Source organism: Zingiber officinale, chromosome 5B (genome assembly GCF_018446385.1).
Source record: "Zingiber officinale cultivar Zhangliang chromosome 5B, Zo_v1.1, whole genome shotgun sequence".
NCBI classification, from domain to species: domain Eukaryota; kingdom Viridiplantae; phylum Streptophyta; class Magnoliopsida; order Zingiberales; family Zingiberaceae; genus Zingiber; species Zingiber officinale.
In genome coordinates, this window is record NC_055995.1 from 86,319,089 (window position 1) to 86,330,002 (window position 10,914).

Here is a 10,914-nt window from a genome sequence, read left to right on the forward strand (position 1 = left end):
GCGGCTACAAAATCATAATTGTTACAATGTTCTTAGACCAGAATATTATAGTAATTATGAAATTAAGAATATTGTAGTAGTTACGATTCTATGTACTATAACATTATATAAACCTTAAAACTATAGTATTTGAATGTTGGAGGAAGACGTTTAAAGCACGTATAAAGAGGAACATATTGAAGATATGCAATGCAGCCGTGAGGCAGTTGATCGATAAAGATAGTTATCGACGACTCTGAAAGGTGAGGTGTCATCAAGGGAAACGAGGAAGTTTAAAGGACGGCTCAAAATATTTAAATTTTTATGAGGAAAAGAATTTTTTTAATCCTAAAGCGACCTAAAAGCCACGTACAGTTACACAACGGGAGACATTAATTTTTTTAGGCAGAAGAATTGATTTGAACATGAAACCCATTTTTTTTTTTTTAAGAAGAAGAAAGAGTTTGACCTAAATATATTCTGAAATAATGAAGGATAATCAGGGAGCACGCATCTTTTAATCAAACAGAACAATATTTATTGTGTGAAAATTCAGAGGAATACATTAATTAAAACTAAAGGGTGAAAATAGCATCGCTGTGGACCTAATAATGCACCTTCACATCCAAAAGGGCATGCCTGTTCCGGCTGTATCTATCACAACATACATGCTTCCAACTAAAAATATTTTATTTATTTATTTAGTTTTTTTGTTGTAGAAACGTAACAGACTCAGCAAGTCTAAAAATTCTTGTAGTAGCAGACTCAGTATAGGAGTAGAAACAAGAATAAACTTCAATCAAGTAATACAGAATGGAGACCATTTACGCCCTTTAAGAATGAATGCAGGCAAAAGTTGACCATCATTCCACTTCACGTCTCATTTTTCCACTTTCACGCCCCTTGGATCTAAAATGGGACTGCGTATGGTAGCAGATGTAACAAGCTCGAGGTTGCACTGAAGGAACTTCATGATTCACAAATAGGTCCTGTCATGTTACCACTTTCTACACTTGTTCAACTCAGGCACATAACAAGCTCTGAGGTTGCACTGAAGGAATCTCGTGATTTTCACAAATAGATCCTGTTGTGTTGCCACTTTGGTGCCCCATGAATCTAAAATGGGACAGCGTATGGCAGCAGATACAAGTTCAACCCAGGCATGCAACGAGCTCGAGGTTGCACCAAAGGAACCTCATGATTTTCACAAATAAGTCCTGCTGAGTCGGTAGTGGTGCTGTCTTTCTTCAGAGGATTCAATTGTTGCTTCGGAGCCACATTTAGCCAATCATCATCCTCACTGACCACCACTGATGGGTCAAGTTGCATTGGGTGTGGTGGATTCCAGTTTACTACCAAAGTTTTGTACTGTTCTTTTTGCCATGTTCTGCCGCCAACCCTATTTGGTCGGGAAGTTTTAGTTGTAGCTGCTGCTGCTCCAGGGAGAGCTGCTTCTGGAGGCCTGCTCGAGGAACATGGCTGTTCTGCAACAGCAGTAGGCATCTGATCAAGTTTCTGCTTTGCTGGGTGTACATTTTTTGGCTGTGGACGTATCTGAGTTGACAACGATGGCAAAGGTAGCTGCTCCTGCAGCTCTGTATGCTTCATCAAAGGCAATGATGGCACAACCTGCCCCGACGGTGGCAATGATAGTTGCAGCTTAGTTTGCTTTGAGGAAGGAACTGCTCGCTTCAATCTCCCCAGCTGTGGTGGCAATGGCGGCAGTTCCCGTGTTTGCCTTGATGATGGTAATGCTGGCTGTACTTGATTTGATGATGGCAATGGTGTTTGCAGATTAATTTGTTTTTGCAATGGCATTGTTAGCTCCTCAAGTTGCGACTGTGGCAAAGGTGGTCTTGTTTGCCTTGATGATGGTACTGCTGGCTGTGCTTGCTCCGATGATGGCACTAGTGTTTCCAGATTAATTTGCTTTTGCGATGGCACTGTTAGTCCCCCAAGCCTTGACTGTGGCAAAGATGGTTGTGGCTTAATTTGCTTTGACGAAGCCAATAATGGTAATCTTACTTTCCCGGATGATGATGATGAAAGTGGCTGAGGCTTTATTTGCCTTGACGACGGCAAGGCTAGTTTTACTTGCCCAGACAGTGGCAATGGTGGCTGCAGCTCTGTTTGCCTTGACAAAGGTAAGGGTGATGGCTCTGCAACTCTTTGCCTTAAGATTGGCAATTTGATGCAAAGAGTAGTACCTTCATGATATTAATGCGCAATATTCAGAACCAAATAAAGATCAACAAAGTTCAACTTAAAGCAATAAATCAAAAGTTTTTTACCTTGAAGATCATGGCTAGAAGAAGACGGCACCAGTTTCCTTCTCTTACTGCTGTCCAGAGAACTCTCAGGAGAATCAAGCTTATGCTGGATAGAACATGAAGGCTCAAGTTCTTCTGTGAGGCCACTTTTCTCCAGATGCTCAATTGCTTCACTCGTCTTTTGGTTGCAAAGGTCTCGAACCAATGGGCGTTGCTCAATTTCAGACTTCCTCTTTTTGTGGCTTCTTTTATCATCTTCTGATTTATCCTTATGCTTCCTCTTTTTATGCTGCTTTTCTTCATGATTTGAGTTTCCAGCCTTATCTTTCGCATGCCTTTCCTTCTTCACCTTTTTTGTATGCTTCTTTGCCCTTTCTTCCTTTAGAAGCTACATTCCACAAGAATTGTCAATCCCCACAGAGGATAGACATTCACATACAAGCAAGGAGAAATAGCCAAAGATACAGTTTTTACAACCTATTCCCAAACCAGATTTTTTTCCCAACAATTTTAGGACTAACAACTGCCGTCTTCTTTGCTGTCCATTATAGAATTCACAATTGTGAACCATAATAACCATAGGATGCCACAAGGGGGAAGAAAGGCGATATATGTTTTTTAACTTCACAATGAAACAAATTAACCACTTAACCAAAAGAAGATCCTCATATGCTTTATGAAAATCTAAAGTCACATGTAAAAAATAATGATAGGCATGTTCCAAGTCACACTTAACCAAAAGAGTTCACGGAAACATCCCCTGTATTATGTGATACATGATGATAGCATATCGCAATAAATCTTTGTGACTTCTAATTCCCCTAATAATTTTAAAAATTAACCAGCACAAACCCTCTATTATGTGATATATTTCTCTTCCTCCTCCATGATGATATCATATCTCCGGTAGATCTTTTATGTGACTTCTCATTCCCGTTATAACTTCTTAACTCACCTACATGTCTAGGGCATCAAATTGACACTGTAATTCACAAACACAATACTTGACTAAAAACAACTGCCATCTTGTTCAATCAATGAATGAGTAACCGGCCAATTATAAACGATTTTATTTTTGGTCATATGGATACAAAAAAGTATCGATAGAATCTATAATCTTCGCCCGTGGCTCCCAAAAGACAATCCGAGCAACCAACCCATCCCCGATAAAGGAAGCCGAGCAAGAATGCAAGAATTCAACCACAGCAACCATCGATGCTCAACAAACCTTAATGGATTGGTTCTCCGCCTGTCCAAAGTAAGGCAGTGGGTACGGGAAGCAACGCGACATGACGCTTACAGAGGTCTCTTCCTCCTCCTCCTCCCCTTTCCTTTCCCCGTCGATCGAGAGATCGACAAATCGAACAGACGCCGGCGACGGAAATCGAGGACGATTTGGAAACCTAGGTTTAGGGCTACGCAGCGAGAGAAAAATAGGAAATTTATCTCGCGACAAAGAGGCCAGATGAGTGATATTTATAGAGCCGAGGGAGAGGCTCTGCCAGTCTGTTAATGCGGCGCGTTAGTCCGCGTAATGATCTGTTCCTGCGGTCCGTTTCAATCAGCTAATTTATCGGGTCCCACACGATTTCCATTGGGCCTTACGTATAAAGGCCGTCGACGATCCGGTATCCTCTATATTGTCGGTTTATGTTAAAATTGTACAATACTAATTAAATTATCGCATTAACAGAGTATTCATTACTTAAAAATGATCCGTGTAAAATAATAAAATTAAATAATTACAATGTTTGATCATACAATTGTCTTAATATTAGTTACATGGAGCTCGAGTAATAATTTTAATTTAATTTACACACTGATGCCGTTGTTTAGTCAATTGGGCTAAATCAGCGGTGTAGATGGGCCGGGCCCATCTCACCCAACAAGCCACACATGATGCATATTGTTCATATGCATCATAAAATTAAAGAACAATTGTTTCAGTGACGATAATAAATTGCGATTTTGTTGCCTTGTGTCGGTGAATTTACCTTTGTTTGTTGGTACCAGTGCTGACTATTTGAGATGGCTAAACTGGAACATTCGACCAAAAGCATTACTGTCTTTCCATGATACATTAAGTGAAGCAGTGAATAAGAACAATGGGATGTGAAGGTGCGCCTCCGGAGCACTCCCTCATTGTTGTGCAAGCACATAGTTAAGCTAACAGAAAAGATCTAGGACCAATTGGTCAGCGAGCAACAGCTAAAGGCTGGCAATTATTGATCCGACCTGCTCATTTGGCCCTCTCTCGGATCACATCAAATCCCATCTCTGCAGGGTCGGTCGCTTGCACCTCATAGTGGATCCCTTCCAGTAGCCTCCTCAGTCCTTGCTTTGAGGTGGCATACAAGATCTTCGATCTGATCCTTGATGCTGTAGGGGACCTGCAAAAGTAACATAAGGCCAAGCCCTAAAATCCAAGATCCCAACACAAAAAAAGTCAGGTGGAAAACTGACAATGAATCAAAGTCAGTGAATTCCATCAATCATATGCAGTCGGCCAAGTAAAAGAAGGTTTAGTGTCAAAGATAGTCAAAAATTGGAGAAGCGCAATTCTAGTCATATCCAGTGGATACAAACCAAATTATCGATATATGAACCGAATGAACTGACTGATACGTATCAGTAAACTGATACGTATGCAGTTCAGACTTGAACATTTTGATAGGAAAGGCACAAACATGCATGATTGTGTTGGTACACATCCAGATCAAGGTTAGATGGTGGGGTAGAAGAGACATATTCTTTAGGAAAAAGAATAGGTGCAAAGTCTAATCTCCACGTATGAGTTGTTTAGCTTATTAAGATAAGGATGGATGCTTCCAGGAAATCAACAAAAGGTTAAAGGTCGGTGCTCTGAGACTTTTTTTATTGTCCGTGCATTGTGATGAGAGATTACAAATTGATGAGAGCTAAAGGCTGGCAATTCATTCAAAGAATTCTAAGCAACAAGAAAGGCTCCTTGGGGTCTTTCTTCACAATTCATATCACCTCCAAATCCCTAATACAGAAGTTAAGAATATGCCTGTAATATTTTAGAGAATTTCAAGATAGTGAAAGAACAAATATATAAAACCCATACTTATAATTAAACTAAGGAATTAAAGTTCAAGCTAGTGGAATGGTCTCCCTCTACCATGTTAAAGCTTGAGAAAGTGGACTTAAAGGGAACATCTTTTTTCCACCATGAAGTTGAGCACTTAACTTTACTGATTTATGCTGAAGTTTACAGATTTAGAGCACAGATGCAGGGTGATTTCTAAATTATAAAAAAGTGGTTATTATGAACAGAACAAGTTCAAGACGTTTAAGATATTACAAATTTAACTTAAGATAAGCTTGTGATGAGAGATTGATAAAGTTTTGTGGTGAATTATTTTAGGTTATAAATTGAATAGACATATTTAACAGAGTGAAATTAAGATCAGAGCAAGTCATGCATGGTTTTTTTAGACATAAACATGTCCTCTTATGAAATGTGTAGGGTTTGAAAACTGGTATCAGTCTAAAACAATTGATGATTTCTAGATCGAATCCAGATGAAGCAAAAGAAATGCAATCTATTGAGCTAAATCTCTTTTTCCCCCCCTGAAAGATGTAGATGTAGGATTTCTTCTGAAATAATTGCATAGTAAAAGAAATACCAGGTGATGAAGGAGATCAAAGTTATGAATGTTTATTTTGGGTCACAAAGATGCCATTTTCCCATACGTCTAGGGTTTTCATCAACTTCTATTGATCTTTACGATCGATGATTCTTAGATCAAATCAAAATCAAGGAAAAGGAAAGCCATCTTAACGAACGAGCCAATACAGTACCAGGTGATAAAGAAGATCTTGCTTCTCTGACAGTTGTCACAGGATAGGAAGTCGAAGTCGAAGACGGCGTAGCGGCAGTCGTCGGCGGGGAGGGCGGCAGCGAGGCCGTCGTAGCCCTCGCCGGCGGCGCCGACTTTGTCAACCATCACCTCGCGGGCCTTCTCGTCGATCTTGTACACCACGTACCGGCTCACCTTCTTCCACTTCATCTCCATAAATGAGCTCAAACATTCCTGCTTCACCCGCATCCCCTCCGTCGCCTACCATTATTTCCCCCCAAAAAAAAAAATCAATCAAAAACAAAAAACACCAGTACAAACCAAAATCGAAACTTTATATGATTGAAGTAAGGGAGGAGCAGCGGATCAATCACCATCTTGAAGGCCATCGCCATGGCCGCAGCTTGGAATGTGGCGACTGGTGACCTCTGCTTCTGCCTTTGGAGCTGCAGAGGTTCTTAAAGACGGATTTATTTATAGGCTGAGGAGTTAATAATAATAATAATAATAATAATAATAATAATAATAATAAATGAAATTGCATTTTTTTCCTTTTGAGAAAAATGAAAAAAAAGCAATATTTAATATTGGTTTAAAAAAAAAAATTTATTCCTTGCTCCTCTTTTCTATCTCCATCCATTGGATGCTTTTGCTTTGAAGCAAAGACTGAAGAGGCCCCTATGCGATATGGTTGTTGGATACAAGGTCGTGGCATCGCTATCATCCACTTTTTCTTTATTCACCTTTAGTGGAATGATCATATTTCTTCCATGATAATTATAAGATGACTACTTGTTCACATCAGGTGAAGTTAAATGCTTAAGAGGAAGATTTTTCAAGAAAATGAAAAAAGATTACAGAAGAAGTTTAGTTCAACAACTACAAATCACTCAAGGAAAGCCTTCATAAATGAAGAAGACTATGTATCATTTGCATTACTAAGTGCTAACAAATCTTAGAACTCATTGATGGACTAGAAGAATTATGGAAAATATCATTAGGACACAATACATCTTACAAAGATTTCAGTAAAAAGTTAATCTTAGCCACCTACCTTGAAAAGAAAATCATTATACAATTACACATCAAATTTGTAATGTAGAATCAGTGGTACAACAACGTTATAGTAGAGTTGATTTCCAATCTCAAAATACATGTGTTTTTGCATACAGACATCATGATGGCACTGCAACTTTTGTTGCTTCAATGAACCCCCACAAGTTCGTGGTTCTAGCCATATTAAAAGTCATTCAGCAGCACCTCTTTTATCAGGACACTAAGGATTAGTTTCCAGTAGAAAAATAGCAGCTTCTGTTCTTGCTGCACATCCATACTTAAAAGTACTGTATTTCCTATGTACTCCAGTGAGTTTTCCAGTTGCAGCCTTGAGGTGGAAATCCACCATCAACATAGAGCATTCACTGTCATGAAGAGACATTTTAGGCGCACAACAAGAGATTCAAAAGCGATGAATGGTGTTTGCAGAGTAGAACTCACAGTAGCTGGCTCTTTGAATAGGCAGTGTGCAATTCGCAAGTTTTTGTCCATTCCTCCTGCCCTTTGAGGGCGCATTGTGCGGTATATATTGCTGCAGCAGCCAGTAACGAAGGGCAGAATTTGAGCATCTTGTACTCAACCAAAGAGAGCTCTATGATGAAATAAGAAAGAAGCTCCAACTGCTCGATATTGCAAACAAAATATAATTTTTCGGTCAGAGTAGAACTTGATAAATATGAAATAAAATTCGATCAATTGAAATCAAGTATTTGTACCTTTCGGTCAGATTCAGCTGCCTTGAGAAACCTTTTCATGAAGACGCAAGGAGTTGGAATGGACATATTGAAGTGCAATGTCCCTGCAATAAGTTTTTCCTGCAAAAGAAAAATGAACAATTACATAACAGATCGAAGGATCATGGTAGAACAAACTATAGGCTATGCTTAATAAAACCCTGAGTCATAATAACACTGATCTATTTTTCCTGTTTGGAATAAACAAATAAATAAAGAGAAAAAGAATACATATCACAGATGAAAGTAGACTCATTAGTTTGAATTTTGAAACAGTCAAATTCCAATAAAATGAAGCATCTTATGTGTAAAAAGTTTTATTGATGAAAATTGAAAATAGAAAACAGGAAAATACGTCAAAGACCAAAGATAAAAATTGAATCAAAGAAAAAATTCAAAAAAAAAATAATTACTGCCTCTTTTAAGGGAGAAAATTACCATTTCAAGAACTTCAGTCCTAGTGTAAGCTTTGTCAGAAATTAAGATCAAATCCTCAACAACTGGAACGGACACTTCCTCGTACTTGCAAGCAAGAAACAATGCTGTAATTCCAACCAGCTGAAGTTTTTTCCTTACTACCGTCTCACTTTCTAAGAATCTATCGATAATATTTACAGTCAGAAAAAGTGTCTCCTCCATTAATTCGAATTTATAATGCACCTGTATAGAAAGATTTAGAAAAATAGGTACATGGTTAAGGGAGTATAGATCCAGAAACGGTTTGAAGATGTGGCCATGTGGTGTTTTAAAATGATCATCTACCTCTATCAACCAGTCAATGAGAATAGCCCGCATTTTTCCATTGATATCAAACTGCTTGGACATGTAGTTAGGGTCCACACAACTTTCATCCTGCAATTATAAATTTGGTTGTATTATCAATAAAGAAATGTATTTGAACAACAGTTAATCCTTGCTAGTGAAAAAATAGTTCAGAGTTCACCTGACGCATGGCACATGTAGATTAGATTAAAGAAGATTTCAACTCAGAGTTCATGTTGTTAATTGTCACGGGAATTGACAATTAACATTGTCACGAGATTTCAACAAGTTAATATTTTATAGGGAAAATTGGTGCTAGAAGTGAAATAACATTGAAAATATATGATTCACAAATTGTATATCCATGACAAATTTTCTAATAGACAAGTTTAATGTATTAACCGACATGACTAACAATGTTATATGTATGATCTAATGAAGAAGAGAGATTTTGAATGAGATCAGACTTCAAAATTATGATTTCTAGTCAATCATCGCACTAAGACCTACCTCTGTTTTCCTGTACAATCTGTATATATCATCTACATAATCAACTACTGCCAGTGGATCATCGTGGTCACAGCTATCAATATCAGGCATCGAATCCACCACACTTTCTTCCATTTCAACCTCCTCGAGATCAGAGCTATCCTACAATATGCCAAAAATGACCTTTCGAGTGAGCTGCCAATTAGATAGATTTCAACTTATTTAAAATATGTGGGATGGTTTAGAGCAGACGACCATTTCATCTGACATAGGCAATAGCAACCCAATGCTTGAGTTGTGAAAATCGAAATCTAGGTCTGTAGAAGTATCTACAGAACTCAAACTCACATCAGGCTGTATGGCTGCTGCATGCTCTCTGTCATTCCCAATTTGCTGATAATTTTCCTTGGAATCCTGTATAAAGCAAAAATTTTAGTAATAATAAATTAGGTAACAAAGCTGTGATTTACCAAGTTTCATTCTTTGAAAAAGACCCACCTGATTGTGAGCTTGCGATTGGTTTGCCAATGTAGCAGCAAATCTCCTAAAGAAACTCGATCCATCAATCAGTTAAAAACAAGGAACTAAAAAATAGGGTAAATATTTTGAAGACAAGAGAATCAAAGAGAGTGGGTGCTAACCTTGTAATTGGTCGTCGGGCACCAAGTGCAGGATTCTGATCATCTAAATTTATTTTGCTGCTGAAGGCAGACAAAAAGGAATTAGATCATGCCGAAGAATTACTATCAAAAGGCAAGGTTACACATGAAGTAGTTACTCCGTCAATCCCTTCTTGGTCACCACATAAGGGTTACGTTGTGCCCCCAACAGATTCTTTATGTCCCTCAATGCCCTTCGATTGCCCATTTCTGCAACAAAGGAAAGAAATTAGATTTTTGTTCCTCATCTGAGAATTTATAATTCAAGCGCTAAATTCTTCGAACAACTGATCCAAAATATTTGAACAAGAACCTCGAGAAGTCTTAGGTTGCATTATGCCTTGCTCACTACCGCCAACTACATCCATTGCCTCTCTGATCCCGGTGGCTCACTCAGCATTCAAGAAAACTCCGAAAGAGAAGTAGCACCAAAAAGAGCGATTTTTTAGCTAAAAAAGACGAAAAGGTCGAAAATTTAGGAACCGATCCGCGAACTTCCACTGCGAAAGTTGCAATCGAAGGCAACAATCAACGAAATGAACGCGAAAGAATCGAGCAAGACCTTTTTTAAAAGCAGATTCTCCTCCGCCACCTTCCTTTCCGAATTCCGGTACCTGAGAAGCCGCCGGGGCTTCCAATCCGAAGGTGGCGAGGGGAAGAATCAATCGAAGCCCTACAAACCTGATCGAATCTACGCCTCGACGGGGGGAATTTAACGCCCTCTTCTCCGCTACTCTCTCACTCTCTCCTCGGTATTTGCGAGAGAGCGAAAACGGGATAGGGGGGAAAAAATAAGAAAGGATTTAAAGGCCATCGAAGCAATAAAATAAGAAGGGACGCAAACAGCGGAAGGGTGGGTTCACATGCCTCCTCAGTAGCCAACGGCTAGCGTTTCGTTGCCGTAGGATCGGATCTGGACGGTTGATAAGTCCTCAACGGTCATCTCAGTTTCAAAATTCGTCATTTCGGATGTCTGACTGTTTAGCTGCTTCTGCGCGAGCCGCGACGGTACATTGAACCGGTTCAGTTACACCTGTTGTCTTTATAACATAACCGTTGGAAAACGATAATGTTTTTTATATTCTATTGTTTTCATATTTTGCAATATGAAATTTCAGTACTTGCAAGGCTAAATATACTA

At 38.9% G+C, this 10,914-nt stretch overlaps 3 protein-coding genes across 5 annotated transcripts; all 3 read right to left on the reverse strand.

Annotated features, from left to right (window-relative positions):
- Nucleotides 1-519: 519 nt before the first annotated feature.
- Nucleotides 520-3,715, reverse strand: LOC121984809 (nuclear pore complex-interacting protein family member B12-like). Its single transcript, XM_042537949.1, has 3 exons — nucleotides 3,478-3,715; nucleotides 2,271-2,637; nucleotides 520-2,186 (listed from the first exon to the last, which is right to left on the reverse strand). Exons 1-3 carry the CDS (start codon nucleotides 3,538-3,540, stop codon nucleotides 1,096-1,098), a joined length of 1,521 nt encoding a protein of 506 aa, XP_042393883.1. The 5' UTR covers nucleotides 3,541-3,715; the 3' UTR covers nucleotides 520-1,095.
- Nucleotides 3,716-4,271: 556 nt separating this feature from the next.
- Nucleotides 4,272-6,603, reverse strand: LOC121984810 (actin-depolymerizing factor 5-like). Its single transcript, XM_042537950.1, has 3 exons — nucleotides 6,448-6,603; nucleotides 6,075-6,334; nucleotides 4,272-4,639 (listed from the first exon to the last, which is right to left on the reverse strand). Exons 1-3 carry the CDS (start codon nucleotides 6,466-6,468, stop codon nucleotides 4,489-4,491), a joined length of 432 nt encoding a protein of 143 aa, XP_042393884.1. The 5' UTR covers nucleotides 6,469-6,603; the 3' UTR covers nucleotides 4,272-4,488.
- Nucleotides 6,604-7,028: 425 nt separating this feature from the next.
- On the reverse strand, nucleotides 7,029-10,572 carry LOC121984811 (cyclin-B2-1-like). Of its 3 annotated transcripts, none has more exons than XM_042537952.1 (12): nucleotides 10,336-10,572; nucleotides 10,087-10,222; nucleotides 9,893-9,983; nucleotides 9,756-9,812; nucleotides 9,613-9,658; nucleotides 9,370-9,528; nucleotides 9,136-9,276; nucleotides 8,626-8,715; nucleotides 8,302-8,523; nucleotides 7,846-7,944; nucleotides 7,571-7,749; nucleotides 7,029-7,494 (listed from the first exon to the last, which is right to left on the reverse strand). In XM_042537952.1, the coding sequence occupies exons 2-12, from the start codon at nucleotides 10,139-10,141 to the stop codon at nucleotides 7,350-7,352; spliced, it is 1,284 nt and encodes a 427-aa protein (XP_042393886.1). In that variant the 5' UTR covers nucleotides 10,142-10,222; nucleotides 10,336-10,572; the 3' UTR covers nucleotides 7,029-7,349. The 3 variants fall into 3 exon arrangements, with proteins under 3 accessions (XP_042393886.1, XP_042393888.1, XP_042393885.1); XM_042537954.1 differs by having other exon boundaries at nucleotides 9,463-9,528; nucleotides 9,756-9,815; XM_042537951.1 differs by having other exon boundaries at nucleotides 9,756-9,815.
- Between the last annotated feature and the right edge of the window lie 342 nt (nucleotides 10,573-10,914).

Excerpts from the sequence above, each read along its gene's own strand:
- LOC121984809 (XM_042537949.1), bottom strand. The coding sequence starts at position 3,540 with ATGTCGCGTTGCTTCCCGTACCCACTGCCTTACTTTGGACAGGCGGAG. Across the intron at positions 2,638-3,477 it reads CGGAGAACCAATCCATTAAG|CTTCTAAAGGAAGAAAGGGC; the intron begins GTTTGTTGAGCA and ends TGTGGAATGTAG. Across the intron at positions 2,187-2,270 it reads TTCTAGCCATGATCTTCAAG|GTACTACTCTTTGCATCAAA; the intron begins GTAAAAAACTTT and ends AATATCATGAAG.
- LOC121984810 (XM_042537950.1), bottom strand. The coding sequence starts at position 6,468 with ATGGCGATGGCCTTCAAGATG. Across the intron at positions 6,335-6,447 it reads TGGCGATGGCCTTCAAGATG|GCGACGGAGGGGATGCGGGT; the intron begins GTGATTGATCCG and ends AAATAATGGTAG. Across the intron at positions 4,640-6,074 it reads AAGATCTTCTTTATCACCTG|GTCCCCTACAGCATCAAGGA; the intron begins GTACTGTATTGG and ends TTACTTTTGCAG.
- LOC121984811 (XM_042537951.1), bottom strand. The coding sequence starts at position 10,141 with ATGGATGTAGTTGGCGGTAGTGAGCAAGGCATAATGCAACCTAAGACT. Across the intron at positions 8,524-8,625 it reads TCATTGACTGGTTGATAGAG|GTGCATTATAAATTCGAATT; the intron begins GTAGATGATCAT and ends CTTTCTATACAG. Across the intron at positions 7,750-7,845 it reads CAGCTGAATCTGACCGAAAG|TTGGAGCTTCTTTCTTATTT; the intron begins GTACAAATACTT and ends AATATCGAGCAG.